Below are 18,843 nucleotides of genomic sequence, written 5' to 3' on the forward strand. Positions count from 1 at the left end.
AAATGTTATTTATAGACTTTTAAATTTCCATCTATATATTTTTGGTATATGATTCTGTAAGGGCAGCGCCGAACATCTAATCTGATAAACCTGTTGGGGAACTGCCCCGATTAAAGTCAAAAACAGTTGTAAGTTTTGTAGTTTTTACTTTTTCAAGTCATTTCAAGGCTTTAAAAGCTTGCTCGTATTGATTGACGCCGTGTAGAAAGATCTTTTTCACCACGCTATAAAAATTCTATAGTTCATATAGAAACACAAGATGTAAAATTCTGTAGGGATAGCAATTGGACGTATTCGAAACAGATGTCTATAATTATTTCTGAGGAACGAGATTGTGCTTTTTAATGAAAGAAGATACTTCTTACTTTTTACTTCCTTCTATACATGTTCTGTTCTAATCTGAAAGAAGAAGTATTAGAGGACGATTCGTGTTCAAAATGGGTCTGCAGTTTCGTTGGAGAGTTTTAGTCTTTCTTAAAAAAAAAGAAAAAAAAAATTCAATAGTTGGTGTTGAAACAATATAACTTGAAGGAATTCACCTGTTTTATAGCTATAGAAATAATTACTTGGAAATACGTCAAATAAGAGAACAAACAGACTACGATGATATATAAAATATTCTTTTCTTATATGAGACTCTGCCCCGAAAATTGTTTGATATTCTGCTATTCTCGGCAGTTTTTAGTTGATAAAACTCAAAACTTATTTTTATTTAATTTAGAGCGTCGCTCATCTATTACTAGATCTGGATCCAGATCCCACTCTGCTCATCCGCCATTACTTCGAGCCGTGGCTGGGTCATCCTTCCTATCACGAAGTAGCCAGTCTCGGCCTGGCAGCTCAATGGGGGAAGATATCCCCCTAGCGGACTTAAGTGGAACCTCCTACCAAAGTGACGAAAACTTAGATCAGGTTCGTGTTTTTCTTCTTTCAACAGTTCTTTTTAAGTAAAATTGTATCCTTTAAATTGTGATTGACTAAAACGAGCTAAAAGTAAGCACATTAAAATGCACCCGATATATACCATCATGGACAAAACGAAAGAGCGTCACTTGTATTGCCCTAATTCTGTACTAAAGAAAAAATAATGTTTTCAGCTGCTTGCCGTAACAGCTTTTAGGCAAGAGATTTCTTTCTTTTTTTATGGTTACAAATGAAAAATTTGACTTTGTTTGGTAAGTAGTATATGAAATTACACTTGACCGTCTCAGAATAAGAGGAACTGAGACGTTCTTTGCTGAAATCCTTTCTGATCTCCCCTTCCTCCTATGCATTCAATATTCTTCAAATGCAGCTATTATGAGATCCACTCTAATATGACTGATAACAGGATAAAGATCCACTTCAGAGATTCGAAAGTTGTGAAATAATAATGTGCGGAAGTGTCTACTAGTCAATATTTAACAATAACAAAACTTCTAGCGTTCTATTGGCAGTTTTCAAAATTATTTTGCCGATTTCATCATATAAAACTATCTAGCTGACTATAATCACTTTACTATGATAACTGTAAAATTTAAAGTTCAAAAATGTTATGCAATAAATCTGATTAGGATAACTGTGAATCTAAAACCGAATTTATTCCCCTTAAAATGTTTTCCAATTCATGTTTATATCAACAACAGTGGCATCAGATATGTAAAAGGAATGATATATATATAATTATAATTCTGGGCAAGTGGATAGTTTTGATAGAATGAAAATATCGGCTAAGAAAAAACCATTGTTTCATTGTTTTACTTGACTTTACTTATGTTAAAGTTAGAATTTTGTCATGATTCTTTAAGGAAGACTGTTTAAACACAGGGGCCGTTGAATTTGAATGAAAAGTATGTTTAAAAAACTTCAATAGCTTTTGCGTAAAGAGCAAGGGTTGCTCTTTACGATATGGCTCCTTATATGGCTCATATATGGCTCCTTGCTTTCTGTTGAAAAAACTTGCTTTGGTCAGTTGAACACTCTCCTCATCAAGCCTTGGAAGTCTCAACTGGATACAATTCCGAGTTTCTTTGGGATGACAGTCATCATTTTCAGCATTGACGAGAGGCATCAAAGAGAATCTCCTCACAGAGTAACAAACACTAAAAGAAAAACGCTTTAAATTAAACTCTAAATTCACGGTGTTATTCTAAACAAGTATTAACAATGCGTGTTAAATGAATTTATTAACTTAAATAGTTTTATACTAAGATATAGTTTTCATTACATAAGCGAATATATTTGAGTTTCTCCTTAGACAAGAATCCTGGATAAACTTTGATCCAAGAAGGGAAAGAAATACAATCAGTCCTTTTAGGTTGCAAAAAAAAATTTTGAATAATATATTTATATCTTATTTTATATGAATTTGTCATTGTTCAGATCTTCACGTCTCTTTGTACTCGATCAGTTGTCTTGTGAAGCTATGCAATAGGTAGCTGAAGCCAATATATCTCTTACTGTTGCTATATTAATCCGGTTAGTTTTAATGATCAAAAGAGAGTATACCCTGTTTTATCTAACGACGGGGGGGGGGGTGAATTTGAAATTTTCAAGTTTTTTAGGGGAAGGGGGTTAGGATACTTTTAACTTTGCGTTTGAGGACAGAGGGCAAACAAAAATCTCGGATCCTTGCAAAAAAGTCTACGCTACGGTTTTATATGCCGGTGGTCCGATAGGCTCTTTGGCTAGTTATACAACAGATTAACAATTAATTGTTTGTTTAGATGCATTAATTAATTAATTTGCAATTAGCTTCCTGAGTTTCTGTCCTAATATAATAGTATTAATCATAATTTATTGACACCCTCTATACATAACAAAGACGCACTAAGAGGAATATGAAAAACAGAGAAAAGGGAAAAGGAAAAAGACACTGGCAAAAATTATGCAGAATTATTGTCAACTTAAGTTTTAAACACTCACTCAACAAGGACCAAATACTATGACAACTTACGACACTAGGCATTTGATAAAAACACATCAGTGGAAAACTGACTATTCTATTTCAGCGGTCAAAAAATCAACAATTCATACAAAATTTTACGAATCTAAAAAAAAAAAGCGACCAAGGGTTCTCTTATCAAATTGGCCCTTAATTCTGGGGAGAAGCCCGGTACGATATTAGGCACTTAATAGAAGACAAATTAGTGGAAAATCGAGAATTCTATTGCAGCGGTCTGCAAATCTACGAAACAGTTCATCCATTTATGGACAAATCTCAAAAACTCTGTACCGTCGGAGCATAACCCAATTACATTAAGGACAAATTGAATTAATATAATTAAATAATTAAATTTACCTACATAATTAAAAATAAAACAAAGTCGCCATGTGGTAGGAAAAGCAACTTCAACTATATGATATTTATTAACATTAAAAACATTTATGGGCCATGGTTAATACAAAAATATAATAATATGAATATTATAAACAAATACACAGCCTTAAATCCAAACTAAACTACAAAAAAAATAGTTTGATGGTCCCTATGTATCATACCTGTACCCACAAATTTTCCCAACTTCTTAATCCCCATAAAACTTCTATCAGTTAATATAATATCAATCCATTCCTCCCTTGTATACCACCCCCAAAAAAACTCTTTCCTCAGACCATTTAATTCCTTGCAAAAATCCAAAAAATGAATTAGATCATCCTCTTCATCTCCACACATTGGGTAAGAGTAAGGTATATAACAATGCTCCTTACTTGTTTGTTAAGCAAAGTCGTAGTAACGAAAATAAGGGACACGGTCGATGGTTTTATCCTTGAAGAATTGATTTAACATTTTATTTTGCTGCTATTAAAACTGCTCGTTTTCTTTTTAGCAGCCTGGAATGTCTGGCCAAGTCTTCAATATTTGAATTTAATAAGTAAGAACTTATCACACATATTCCTGGCTTAACTGCACTTTTAAGTTTGCCATTTGCTTTCTAATTTTCAACTTTCTTTTGCTTTTGGACTGGAAAATTTCATCTCCTCAGCATTGTTCTAGTTTCACCCGCTGTCTAATAAAGTCACAAATCTTTCAAATGAGCTTTTAATGGAATGAGTAAAATTTAGAGAAAATGTATTTTGCGGGGTACGGAACGCAGCCCCTCCTTCTTGACCGTAGCCCAATTTACGTGCCTGATCCTGAAACGTAAGGAAATGAGCTGTGTCACGCACTAAAAGCGCCCAAAAGGCGATGATTTACACTATGATTTGAGTTAAAAGAATTGTAAATTATTAAATTTTTTCCAATTTAAACCACATTGCTGAAAAGTTCAGTTAAACAAAAATGTTTCATGGAGTCAATTATACAAAATCATACACTCCCATCCCCCTTTTTTCCTCAAAGTCGTCCGATCAAAATTTTGTGATAGTCATTTTGTTCAGCATAGTTGAAAGGTCCAATAACTGTGCCTTTGTTAATAACACGGCCCCCACAGTCCCTTGTGAAAGGGCTGCAAGTTACGAAATTTACCCATTGTTTACGTATAGTATTTGCTATCTGGAAGTATACAGGCATGTTTATTTGTTTTTGTTTTGTTTTTTGGTGGGGGTGGTATTTTCTACGGTGATAAGTGTCCTTGGGGAGGGAAGTTTTTTTTTGGGGGGGGGGTGAGCTTTCTAGGGAAAATTTTACACTGGGAGAATTGGCCAAAATTCCTTCGCATTTTTTTTTTTTATTACTTTGTTTTTGCCGACTAAGTGTAACGTGTAAAGATGCTCCGGGGGAAATTTTTAGCAGGGTTAGAATTATCTGGAGGGTTTTTTCTTGGAGGGTAATTTTCCTTGGGAGAAATTTTTCGTATTTCCGCGTGAGAAATTATCCATGAGGGAATTTTCCGCGTGAAAATTCTCCATGGAGGAATTTTCCGCAGGAGCAACTATCTACTGGGAGTTGGGGATTTCCGTGGAAATTTTCCACGGGAGGGGGATTTTTGACGTGATTTAAAAAATGATCAAAAATTAAGTCTTTTTCATATAAAAGTATGCCTAGGAGAGAATTTTTTCACGCGGAATCGTCCGCAAGAAATTTTCCTGTGGGATTTTCAGTGAGAATGGAATTGTGCGGGTGATTTTCCGGGGGTTGGGATATTTTATTTTGGAGGGACTTTACTTTGAGGCATTTTCTGTGGGGGAAGGGAATTTTTCATGACGGGAAGCTGGATTTTTTAGTATTACTTGAAAATGATCAGAAATTAAATTAAAACAAGCTTTTTCAACTGAATGTAAACTGAAAACAAGCAAAATTACTCCGTATGTGAGGGTAAGAGCCGTTTAATTAGACTAAGAAACTGTTTTATAAGTTCTAAGGTACTTGAGTATGAAGAGCGAATTGTTGAGGAGGGAACAACCCCCCCCCCCTCATATGCGGATTAATTTCTGTCCGATTTAAGTTTTAACATTGCTCCTTACTTTCAGGTGAAAAAAAATGTTTTTATTTATTTATTAAACTTGAATACTCTCGTCAGGTGGCTATTAGCTGCCACGACTCAATAAATACAGTATTATTGTAAAACATTTGGAGCCTATGGTAGCTAAAGTATTGGTCCTGTTTTTTTTTTTTTTTTTTTTTTTTTTTTTTTTTTTTTTTTTTTTGTCAAGTCACTTTACTTTTTACGAATAAAGCTCCTTAACTCGAATAAACATGCCGTACGCAGCGGGGGAGTAGACTCCACCTGAGAATGATCAAACTTATTCAAAATAAGTCCCAGAAAAAATTTGGAATTTATGCTCAGAAAATACGCTTTTTGGCGTAGATAATTTCTGGCGTCATCAGTGACTGATGATGGTCACTGCATATGTGACCGAAATATCTAGTATTTTTGTGAATTTTATCACTGTCTATTAAAAAGGATTTTATCCCTATTTGAACTTTAATTTAACGCTTTTGGTGTTTGCCTTCCCATCATCAGCCCCGCCTCCTTCCTACCACAAAAATTCTGCCTAACCAACTTAGTGTTGGTTGTGTGCACGTATAGTAGTTAAGTTTGATGAAAAATAATAGCGTGCGAATATAATTTCAGTTGCGTTGCATCACGGAACTATAAATGGTTCTTACCTTGAAAATGTTGGAGGGTCCTACTTTTTAAATATATTCTTCTTATTTTCCGTGTTTTTCTGCGTAATTGGGTGCTTCTCCGGTTGGTTTGGGTCAGCTACACGGAGTTGGTGTTCCTATCTGCAGAGTTTGAGCTTAGTATTTGCGGCAAGATTCCTGCTTCAAGTCATCTGGGGTTTATTACCACGCTTCCCAACGTTAAGTAGGTCTTTAGCCATCCCTTGTTTATGAAAGGATGGTTTTTCTGGAGAATTGTTGTCTGTTGTCTGAATTCGCTACCTGTTCAGCTGGTGAATATTTATCAAAATTAATGATGTATTATTAAGTAACCTAATTGTTGAGGCCCTGAGAATTCTTCTGTAATAAAAATCAATAAAATTATTGCTTATGTCTTCAGGCATATAAAATATGTATTCAGAGGACGAGAGCACAATCATTAATTTACTTATATTTGACATTCGTTAAAAAAAAATCCTGTTATGCACTTGACTTTTAACTTTTTTTAATGAACATAGTACACCAGTATATCTGCGATTCGCCTTCCCATCAATACCCTCTCCCCCTTCATATTGATAAATGCTCTCAACCAATCTAAAGTTTTGGTGTCTACAACTATGGTTGCAAAGTTGAGTGATAACAGTCATGTGCGAATATAATCTCAGTCACGTTATACCACAGAGCTATAAATAGTTCTTCTTTTGAAGGGGTGGAGGGTTCTACTTTTTAACTATATTCTTCTTATTTTCCGTAATCTTCTATGTAATTGGGTACTTCTGTGGTTGCCCGGGTCGGCTACACAGGCTTGGTGTTCCTATCTGCAAAGCTGAAGCGCAGTAGTTGCGGCAAGACACTCAAATCTTTTGGGGGTCATCACCACGCTTCCTAAGGATAAAGGGCTTTATCGATTCTTTGTTCAATGTAAAAATGGTGTTTCTGGAGAATCGTTGTCTGTTATGAGAACTCCCCACACATTCAGCTGACGACTAATTTGCAAATCTATAATGAAGCCACGAGAATCTTACAGTAACAAAAATAAATAAAATTATTGTAGATCTCTCTTCAGGGGGGAGCACAGTCATTAATTGTTGTTTTTTTTTTTTTTTTTTTTTTAATATTTTGAAAAAATCCCTGTTTCAAAATTTGTCTTTGAACATTTTATTGAATAAACAAAGCACATAGAACATCCAACTTTAACAAAAGTAGACCCCACGCTACCCTAAAATCTAAATATTACGATTTTGTTTGAATTTTCAAAGACGAATAATAAATTATTAAAAAAGGAAAGTGTCGGCCAGAAAAAGATGGTGATATTTCCAGGTTAATTAGTGAAAAAATTTATTTAGGAAGAAAAATTAAGAAAAAAGAGATTATTTTTCTTTCGGTTTGAACCAGACAGAAGCGACTGAAACATGAGCCATCCTCTTCCTGATCAAGTCCTAACAAATATCTATTTATCGGTTTATTTTTTTCCCCTATGACTTGAAAATATTTTGGATTATTTAATGAATTTATCAATAGAGGCCACCTTTTCCCTTAATTCCACAGCTCATTAACTGCCCGTTTTTGCGCTGATTACTTTTTCCCTCCATTGGTCAGTGTTCGTGACGTTAAGGGTGGACAGAAAGTACAATTGGAAAAAAAGTAAAATGTTCTATTCTAATAACTGAAATTCTAATTGAGTCATAAATTCTACTCCTTCACTTACCTTATAGTCTTAAAAGTTTCTTATTCAATCGTTTCCCCTTTAATCACTTAAATTTGTCTATTTTGGCTCCACACGTTGATTTAGTATTTATCAAATTCTGCTTACTTGTTAAAGCTTTGCTGATCTTGCCAAGCATCATTAATGTGCTCCAGATTTTTCATTTTAATCTCCCTTGTATTTCAGCATTGAATGTACAGTTCCATACTAGCTTAATCAAGTGCGTGACCCACCTGTAAGTGATCATTCGTCGAGCCAAGATGGTGACCGTAATGGTTATTGTATTTTTAATGCATAATCTTAAATAAATAAATCTCCAAGTGATACTGAAAGTCAATACATTTTTTGTTGATGATTTCTATGGGTTTTTTAGTCATAATATTTTGATGCGGTTTTTCTTGTCGCAGAACGATATTTCCTTTTAAATACTAAAAAATAACAAGTATGGAATGTTGCCAGACGGACCATAATTAAAGGATCTGAAGTGTTTATTGAGATCGCAAACCATCGTATTCAACTGTATTACAAGAAGCACTACTGCTTTCTTTGTATCTCTTCTTTTAAATTGCTTGATCAAGGAAGAATGGGATGACACTACAGTCAGATAGTTCTGCTCTGGTAATTGAAAAGAATGAACTACATTCCACGATTTAAATTCTACAGAAGATTGAAAAGCTGGAAAAAAGGCCTTCTGGGTCCTTTTATTGGTGCTGAAAACCCAGTGGAAAAGAGATTTACAACCGAGTAGAGAGTACAAAACGAGTTCAGGAAGAAAGAGAATTTTTTACACATGTTAGGAACCAGGTAAGATCGAAGAGAATTGAAAAAATCAACCGATATAAATTGCTTTGTTTAAGGGGATGGGATGTCATTCTGTGTCGAGGGGATAAAATGCATTCACTCTATATAACATGGGGGTAGACAAGAGACCAAAGATGAACCTGGTAGATTTCCGTTTTGATATTGCATGATCAATACTGAAAACGGAGTATTGACGAAGCAAAACCCTCTCCTCGTTGCTTGGATGCAGGAAACACATCTGCACATTTTCTGGTGAAACGTGATAAGCAACGTTGATATCAACGCGGCGACTGCTCGAGGAAGCAACTTATATAATGCACGACGTGCGACGTTACACTCTGCACCGGCTACTTCGCGATTTGCCACACGAATTTTTTAGCACTTATTAGTATTTGTGCCGCTTCTGTTATTTTTCAAACATTAAATCTGTATCTTTCAAAATAATTTGGTTTTGGATATTGTAGATGCTCACTGTCCTAAAAATAGGAAAGCGCATACTCAGAAACTGTTTGTGTGACAAATTTTAAAAATGTTTCTAGTCTTTCGATGGTAAAAGGAACATCTTGTCCAATGGGTAGCGGAAAATCCCCCCCCCCCATAAAAAATTCTTCAGATTTAATGGGTTGAAGTGCTTCAAAAAAATTTTGGACAGCTCCTTTTGAATTACTGTGGCTAACTAGTCCTAGTATTCGTACCAGTGCCTCACAGATGGTTCAGCTGGTTTTCCTGACAAGTTCTATGAACCTTGTCGAGATTGCAATGGTATATTGGAAGCCATGGGGTTTTGTTTTTTTGCTTGTCAAAGTCACTCAATAAATTCAACCTAATGTTGAAATAGTTATTGACGGAAAAAGCTACCATTTTAAGCTCTGTTACAACTAAAGCTCAGTTACTAAATACGAACCGTTAATTTTTGTTAACGTTAATTTTCAGAGAAATTTTAGAAAACCCTATTTTCTTTTGGGAAATATCGGGAAAACCTGTTTAAAATTGTTGTTTTCAAATGTCTTGATCAGTCTAAGTGGCTTTTGTCGTGGCTTTTGTGAAAATGGAAAAGAAAAGTGCTTGAATCTTTAGAAATTTATTTTGTAACAGTGCCCGAGGGAACTTGTAGAATTAGCGTAGCGTTAGTGAGCCTTCAAAGTACAAGGATCTTTCCTTTTTGATTCTCCTTGATATTTTTAGCAAGCAATGGCGCCAATTTTCGAAAATGTAGGGGGGAGGCAAAATGTATTTTTCAAAATCTAAGGAGGAATGTTTGTTACTTTTCGATCTTTTCAATGAGAACACCCAAAAAGATTTTTTCAAAGTGTAGGGGGTTGGCAAAAGAAAGTCTACAACAACAAATCCCCCCCCTCCCCTAGTTGCTGCCCCTGTTATTAAGGCTTGGTGAAGCCGACGATATAATTATATCGAGATAGGCAAGATAGAGATATTCTAAACTGACTGAACACATTCATGCAAACTTGATATTGATTGGTTTCAAACTGAACGCATCTTGTTATAGAAATTGCATACAGTCAATAGGTTTGATTAAAAGGTGAAGCTTTTTATATGTTGTTTTGTAGGCACACCTTTTTTTTTTTTTTTTTTTTTTTTTTTTTTTTTTTTTTTTTTTTTTTGAGGTTCGGGAGCTGTTTGGCTTTCAGGATTTGTTTTCGTATTTGGTTGGGGGGAGGCATTTTGAGGACAAACTATCTTCCCCAGTCTTCACTAAACAGTATATGCTTCGCATTTTATTTTTTATGTCTGGTTTCTGATAGGGTCACTGGCTAGTGTGTCTTATACAGGGACGTCTATTCACGAAAATTTCTGATGGGGGGGGGGGATTGTTTTTTTTCCCGTTTTTTTTAACGAAAATATTAACAAATAGTATTTTCAATGACAATACCCCAAAAAGGTTTTTTTTTTCAATACTTATGTGAGAGGAATAGATCTAGAGTGCACAACCCCCCTCCCTTTCTTTGACGCCACTGGTCCTATATTTGCACCTTAGAGCTCCAACAAACCCTTTTCCGTTTTATATATATATATATATTTGCTCCAAGTAACTGAACAGTTACGACCAGCTGCTGTAATAATTAGACAATATATTTCAGGGAGTTGCTGTTAATAGTAGTGATATCTTTTACCCAAATTTGATATTTCCAAGGGAAGGTGACCTAAGAAGAAACTTTGAAACAGGATTTATTTGCAATCCAATTGGTGACTCACTAGCAGAAACAAATGTGAGGGGAGAAATGAACAAAGATTCGAGTGCTGAAAATCTAGATTCCAGTCAAGAAGCGAATGTGAAAGGAAAGAAAAAGTTTGGGAAAATTGAAACAGTTTGATTAAGGTGGATTCTTCAGGGAATTTACGGTCCTTATCCATCTCTATTCCACAAAGAAAGGTTTTCAAATAAGTTTTAACATCGTTTTGGTATGTGTATGTGTTAAAATAACTACTCTTTAGGGCTTATCCCAATTACTTTTAGGTGGGGGGGGGGGCTTTTAAATGCTGGCAAGCTTGGAAAAAAAATGATCCATGTTCCAATACAGGGCTGCCAAGTGTATTAACTCCTTATATCTGCCTTAGGAGCAGATGATGGGGCAAATTTTTCATCGGAGAAATAAGAATTGTTTTTTCTCTTTCAAAATTCTACTTTGATGATCGGTAATTTTACATGTACTTTGTGCTTGTAGCACAAAGTACATTTTTACCTCGGTTTTTACCTCGGATCAGACATTTGTATCTCGGTTGGTATCCTTCACCTTTGAAAATAATTACACATTATTCTGAGGGGTCTGCGGCCAGCTCTCTACAAAAAGTGGCCAATGAGCCGGTCATCCAATCTTCCCGTATATTTAACACTGGTTTGGTCATTATTTTAATTTTTTCTCCCCTTCTTTTTGTTGCTTCAAGAAGCCAATTAGCCCAATCTGAACAATTATTCGAGGAATATAGTCTGTTGCTTTCTGGAGGTCGTGATCCAACTATTTCAAACGTCACTCTGTGAGGGCCAAAGCTCCGCATCCCTTTTAACACCTCATTTTCGACATATGTTATTGCTTAATACACGGTCACAAAGGCGTAAATCAAACATTTTCCACAGACAACATGCTAATTGGAATGAATCTGCATAAAAAGGCAAACTGAATTTTCAACTGTTCAAAGTAAAAAACTATCTTTTCTACACTTTTTTCCATAAAAAAGGGAAAAGAATTCTAACAATAAATATTCGTTTTTTTTTTCAAATTGATGAATAGAGACTGAACCCATATCCACTATCGGAAAGAGCATCCTTAGTCCCCCTCACTCGTAAAAATTTTTAGGTACAAATCTCGCTTAAGCTTAGAATGGAATTATATGAATTTTTATTGTTTAGATTTATTTCTTGAAATAAACGGCGTATTTTGTTATTATGGAGTATGTATAGTTAATGTGCGCCTCACTAAAAATAGAGAATTACATATTACCTAATAAAAAAGTTCCGTCCGCTATCTTGTAAAATCAAGGATAATCTATTTAAAACACTATTTTCCTGTATAAATATAGAGGTTTCCGAAATAGCCTGTAATTTTCACTGTAGACCTTTTTAATTGAACACCAAATGCCTGGTGGATGTGCAAAGCAATTGGAAGTCAAGTGGCCAGCGCTCTGCTAAGATTGGTAACCATATTCCTTAGAATAAAATAAACTCTTTAGAATCCTACCTGAACAAGTCCGTTTTTTTTCTATTTATTTAGTTTTTAGTGGTTCACCGTGTAAGTACTGGACCAACTCTTAGCTTTTTGGTCATAAGGATATTCCCTAAGAATAAGAACAACGATAATGATCATTGAATGTGGAAACAGCGTTGAATGGGGAATGGTACTACTCTTTTGTTGTTACAATGCTTAGTTCTGAATTGGCATCTTGGTGCACAATTACCACTGAATTTGACTAAGTGTGTTCTAAAAGATATTTAAGACAAAAAGTTAGCGAAACACCAAACATTTTTGGACGGGTTATCCGCCAGACGATTGATAAATTAAAACGTAAACTTAGTCAAAACACTAAAATCAAATGAACCTCTAAATGGTTCGTTTGGTAATAGTTTTTTAAAGTTTGTTTTTGTATCTAAGATTGCAGCTCACTCTTCTATAGGCTGCGTTCCATGCTAATTTCTCTTCTGCTTCCGATAGGACTGTTCAAAGGGTGAAGGGGTGATCAGCGCAAGCTACCCCAGGCGCGATTGCTGGGGGGGGGGCACGACCGAGAAATTGTTTTCTTTGCTGGTCGCTTGCTGTTCGTATAATCTGTTTTTGGTGGAGGGGAGGGTTTGTTAACTTTGCACTGGGGGCCACAAACCCTAGGAATGGCCCTGGGCCCTCAGTAACTGGGCAAACTTAATGGTAGTAGAAACAAATACATACTCTACCAGATGATGACCAAATAATTGCTTAGACTACACTGTCTTTCCGTTTATAATTACAATAAATTGAAAATGTAAAAACAAGTAAGAAATTTTTATTATTTCTGCTACTAAAAATTCACTGCAGCAACAAGCCGTCTGAGGCCATCACAGCTGTGCACACTCCTTCCCCATCCCAATTCTATTCAAATCTTCACTCTTTACCCTCTTTCATGAAGTTCCAATTTTATTTAAATCCTTCCTAATATCCTTTTTCTACCCAATTCAAGGACAACCTGCTTTTCATTTGGTCCAAGACGGGTGGGCAAAAGGCACAATCTTCAGAAATCGGTCATCCTTCATCTGTAAAGGTGTCCTAGCAATCTCAACCTTTTTTTTACACATCCGGACAAAGTGAGGTATAATATCGTGTGCGTCCACGAGCTTTAACATTATCTTCTGGTTTGAAATTAAATATTTCATCTATCAGTAAATGTCTTCATTTCATTTAATTATGGACGTTGGATGCAACATTTTTAGAGCTGATTTTCAATTTATTGACTGTGGCAATAGCGTAGAATAAACAGAGTCCTGAAAATAGAGAAAATTAAATACAATAGCCAGATTAGAAATGCATTCATAAATTTTCTATACTTAAACTAATAGAATACATTCATTATGTGGTAATTAAAATGCGGTATCTATCACCTTTATATCAGATTCAAAAATAAATAAAAAAATAAAAAAAAACTTCTGAGTTTTTCGATTGCCATTGGTAACGAAGTTTTCTATGCAAGCAATCTTTTGTTTAGCTATTAGGCTAACCAAAAAAAGTGGACGTAAAAAGCTCCAAATTCAAAGTGATTCTCAATTTCTGAAAAGGAGATTATAAGACATCTTCGAAAATATAGAAACTTTCAATCCCCTTGAGAACCAAACGAGGTTTAGAGAAAGGGGTTGAATCATTCGATTGAGCGCACTTTGTTCAACAGGGCTTTTTGTAAACATAACTGTTAGAAAGTGTCATACAACACCTTTTCAATTACAACAGTGGGTGTTTGGTGTTGAGAAATTATGTCAATAGAAAACTTACTCTGGATTCCTGTTCTTCAAAACAGAAGAATGTGTGTGTTAACCAGTGCTAACTATATCGGATAACTTACATCGTTCCAATGAGTTTATAAATATTGGCTATCGAGTAAATTTTCGGTTTCCCGAATGGTCGAGTGTTAGTTGCACTGACTGTAACTAAATTTATATTAAGAAATGAATCATGTTCGGTTAAGTTAACTAGAGTAACCATAGTAATCTTATCTATACATCGGTATTAGACTATTTGATACTTGTTAAATATCTCGAAAACACTCAAGAATTAAAGTTAGGTTAATCATAATGAAATATACCAAAATATGATGAAAATACAATACTTTATTAACAAAATTATGGAAACCATAGAAGAAAATTATGGAACGCAGGGGGCCGAGAACGCATTATGTTAAAACCTAACGTTGGCTTTTTTGCCAATATATTGACTTAGGAATCCCAGTCCTACAAAAAAGGGGAAAGCTTCAAAGGGATTTGAAGTAAAACCTATATATGTATGCCTCTCACTGAGTCTATCTGTCTTGGCTTGGCTCCAATTAGCCACGGCTTTCAACTTTATCATCACTTCCAGCAAGTTGATTTAAATTCAAAATTTAAAAATATATTTTAATAGAAACTCGTGTGACTTCTTTAGTTTCATCACTTTGAAATAAAATATATTTGTGTAAGCTTTATTGTGTATATTTCTAAAATTAATAATAATAAAAAAAGCTTTTCTGATAGAAGTAGAGCCAAGATGGAACTTAAAACGAAAAAAATTGGTGCTTCGCAGTTTATGCAACATAAATTTGTGACATTATTTCAAATTAACTGACTCGTAGCATTTCCCTAAATTTGTAGAATTGGGAAAAACTAGCGCTTTACTGAACACTGATCTTGCTTGAGGATTAGAATTGTATAATAAAATTTACTGATTTCATAGCCGGTGAAAGATTATTGAGAACCTTACAAATTAGTCTTTTATTTTCTGCAGGGTACTTAAGGACTTTTCTCGTCCTAATCGTTTTTTGTTGCATTGAATTTGTGCTTTCATATTAATTTAGGGAAATATTACGAGTCGGTTTATTTGAACCTATATCGCAGATGCATGTTGCATAAACTGCACAGCAATAATTATTGTTCTTTTTAAGTTTCATCTTCACTCTTTACTTTCATCGAAAATACTTTTTTTTTTAATTAATAGCAGCCAAAAATGATGAATTGCTTCAAGCTACACAGCTATGCTGAAAACCATCCCAAAAATGTTGATTTATACTTTTTCGTCTGTGTTTTTCTACACAAACGAAACTCAGAGAAGAGAGAAAGTAACAAAATGGAAAATAAAATCAAAAAGGGTGAAAAAACGAGGATTTTGTCAGCCAGCGAACCACGAAGAAGACAAAATATAAGCAAATATTTCGACAAGGACCTCCGCCAAGTCGTCCTCAGTGCTAAACAAAAACAAAAAAGAGAAAAAAAAAAACGAGAATCTAACCTTTCGAAGTTTCCTGTACAAAGACAGAATAGACACTGAATAAAAAACCAGGCAGGAATCAATGAAAATGAAATTTACCAAGATGATTGTGTAAGGATCTTTCGTCTTGCATTAATTTTGGCTGGTCTACACTTTCGGTTTTCATTAGATATGCAAATCGGTTCTTTTAAGTTTTTTCGGGTGAAAATATTGATTGAGTCCTTCAAGATTAAACTGTCGTAAATTGGGCTTAATGAAATATCTCCAGTATCTCTATTTATTGCTAAATTTTGGTTCATATATTTTTTTATCTCAATTATCTCCTTAAAAGTTTGTGGTACGCCATTAACAGTTGATATTAAAGTTGCCTCGTCAAACAGAACTAGATGGGTCGGGTTTACGAAAATATGCGAAGCCAATACCCGACCCATCTAGTTCTGTTTGACGAGGCAACTTTAATATCAACTGTTAATGGCGTACCACAAACTTTTAAGGAGGTAATTGAGATAAAAAAATATATGAACCAAAATTTAGCAATAAATAGAGATACTGGAGATATTTCATTAAGCCCAATTTACGACAGTTTAATCTTGAAGGACTCAATCAATATTTTCACCCGAAAAAACTTAAAAGAACCTATTTGCATATCTAATGAAAACCGAAATTGTAGACCAGCCAAAATTAATGCAAGACGAAAGATCCTTACACAATCATCTTGGTAAATTTCATTTTCATTGATTCCTGCCTGGTTTTTTCTTCAGTGTCTATTCTGTCTTTGTACAGTAAACTTCGAATGGTTAGATTCTCGTTTTTTTTTTCTTCCGTTTTTTGTTTTTTTTTATCAATGAGGACGACTTGGCGGAGGTCCTTGTCGAAATATTTGCTTATATTTTGTCTTCTTCATGGTTCGCTGGCTGACAAAATCCTCGTTTTTTCACCCTTTTTGATTTTATTTTCCATTTTGTTACTTTCTCTCTTCTCTGAGTTTCGTTTGTCATGTATAGCCAGTGTGGTCTAAGAATTTATTTTTTCTACACTGGAACATTTTTGCAATTTAAAATGAAACTGCACTTCCGTTGTAAAGTTTTATTCTTTTTATAACAAAAAAAGGAGAAAAAAATGAAAAACTGGATTGACAACGTGCAGAAATTAATTTGTTTTAAAGCTAGACAAAGAAATGCTTGGAAGTACATGGAATACTTAACAGAAGCAAACACAGTTTACAATCAAAGGTAGCACAGGCTTGTTCTAGGCTGGGTTCAACACTCATCTCTCATCTTCTCTCGAGTAACTTCGCCCGATTCTCATCTCTCTTGAGTCTATCAATAAACACCTACTCTATAATGTTTTGGCTGGAAAGATTTGGGAGTTAATTGAAGACATCGATATTTTTGATAGAAAAGAAAAAATTGCCGTGCTGATATATAAGCCGAAATGAGAGATTAGAATCGGGCGAAGTTACTCGAGAGAAGATATATAAAATTGCCGTGCTGATATATAAGCCGAAATGAGAGATGAGAATCGGGCGAAGTTACTCGGGAGAAGATATATAAAATTGCCGTGCTGATAAATATATAAGTAAATTATCCATCTGTAAACAAATATAATATATTGAGTAATTGTATCCGATTTCATTCTAAGCACTAAGTTCAAACAGTGTTGTTTTCCTAATTTCCTTTCCTTTTTCCTATCACCAGATACGCTATTATGCCACTTACTCTGAATGATTTTCTAAAATAGAAGAATTGATTACAGTTCACTCGGGTGCGTAATGCTCATCCTTCCTAGGATTTTCAACTCTTAACTTTCGAGTCGATAGAGTCCCATTCGCAAAGACATTTTGATTATACCGGGATTTACCTTGCGTTAATTTGAGCCAATCATATTTTTCATAGAATTTTCTGATTGGCTTGAATTAGCGCTAGCTAAATCTCGGTATTCGTAAAATATCACTGTGAATGGGGCATCACAAGTTTTCTAGAACTCGCGAGAATTACCTCGATTCACCTTATATTTTACTATCAACTGTAGATTTGGTCATTGCAGGTGAATGAGTTAAGCATAAAAACTAACTTACTAGTAGCACTGAATAAACTAAAGAAAAAGAAAATCGTAATAGAAAACTGTTTATGTCAAATAAAACTATATTTTCTTTTAAGAATAGGACATGCCAGTGATGGAATAATTTCTTTGGCAAAAATTAATGTTGAGAAACAGTCTTCACGGTTTTATTAAAAAAAAAAAACTAACATGAGAGAAATAGCCCAAAATGTTGTTTATGAGACTTAGTGCTTGTTTTATACTCATAAAATTGAAAATTCGGCAATAGTGACATATAATATATTCATAATAGACGAGGTAAGTGAATAGGTAAATAAAAATAAAATAGGCTACTATATTAACATTAACAGGATGGAAACATTATTTAATAGGATTAAGTTTCCATTCAGTAAAATAGCTATGACAGTATTTTCATTGAAAAATGCCTTGCACTGGTATTTTCATTGAAACAATTGTAAAAATGACAAATCCCCCCCCCCACTCAATAGATATTGAAAAATACCCCCTCCCCTAATTCTTTTGTGAATTGACGCCGCTGATCCTTAATAGACTAAAATAACCAGACATCATCTGCCGTGATATTTTTTCGTTTTTTTTTGTTTTTTTGTTTTTTTTTGTGAGAAGCACTGGCAATGCCAAATCATAGAGGGTCGAATATGGCTGCCTTACAGTTCAAAACCGACGGATTTCATCAATATGGGTGTGTGATGCCAGATTTTTTTTTTACCTAGAAATGGTATTTTAAGTTAGTTCTCGATTTTAGATTCCTTACGCTTCTATTATTCAGAGAGCTATACTTAAATAAACTTAATATTTTGACAGCGAGTCTGGAAAATAAAATGCATACTTCTTGAAAATATACATTCATCCAACGACAGTTGGGATTTTTTTAATGTACATGCTCCCTCTGAAATGTGCGATTTTGCGACAAGCCCACGGCTGTAACTTGTACCAAAAGAGCAAGAAAATCAATTCATTGGATTGATTAGTTTCAAATCTATTTATTCTCTAACCAAAATTATGATAAAAATTAGTCTTTTTCTTACAGAATGATCTGAAGTTGCTAAAAAAAAAAAAAAAAAAAAAAAAAAAAAAAAAAAAAAAAAAAATCCCTTTCCCCATAATTTTCATTAACTAATTTTCCATGTATTTTCCAATCTTATGCAAGATATATGTCAAAAATGTATTCCACCAAATGGATAAAGCTGGTTTTCAGTTATCTAATAATAAAAAACTTAATATCTCACGTTGAAACATTAAAACTATAGGTCTGAAGAAGAACAGTATACCAAAAACTTGCAAAGGAAATATACTAC

General features: G+C 34.4%; 2 protein-coding genes across 9 annotated transcripts in view; one reads left to right on the forward strand and one right to left on the reverse strand.

The window, feature by feature from the left end:
- ema (C-type lectin domain containing ema) overlaps positions 1-11,929 on the forward strand; it is a 191,540-nt gene extending 179,611 nt beyond the window's left edge. For 3 of the 7 annotated variants that reach the window (XM_089106377.1, XM_089106376.1, XM_089106382.1), the window contains 2 exons: positions 722-912; positions 10,634-11,929. In XM_089106377.1, coding sequence (XP_088962503.1) covers positions 722-912; positions 10,634-10,867 — 425 coding nt within the window. In that variant the 3' untranslated portion in view covers positions 10,868-11,929. Of the gene's footprint in view, positions 1-721; positions 913-3,809; positions 3,855-7,919; positions 8,176-10,633 lie in introns of those variants that run through there. The other 4 variants (XM_089106378.1, XM_089106380.1, XM_089106379.1 and 1 more) reach the window with 4 other exon arrangements.
- A 1,082-nt stretch (positions 11,930-13,011) lies between these two features.
- The window catches only part of LOC148939978 (BUB3-interacting and GLEBS motif-containing protein ZNF207-like), a 106,374-nt gene continuing 100,542 nt past the window's right edge, over positions 13,012-18,843 (reverse strand). For both annotated transcript variants that reach the window (XR_016143429.1, XR_016143430.1), the window contains one exon: positions 13,012-13,500. The gene's annotated coding sequence lies outside the window, so the exon portion shown is untranslated. The remainder of the gene's footprint in view (positions 13,501-18,843) is intronic.

This window comes from Artemia sp. Qi Xiang Cuo, chromosome 20 (genome assembly GCF_049724085.1).
Source record: "Artemia sp. Qi Xiang Cuo chromosome 20, ASM4972408v1, whole genome shotgun sequence".
Lineage (NCBI taxonomy): Eukaryota > Metazoa > Arthropoda > Branchiopoda > Anostraca > Artemiidae > Artemia > Artemia sp. Qi Xiang Cuo.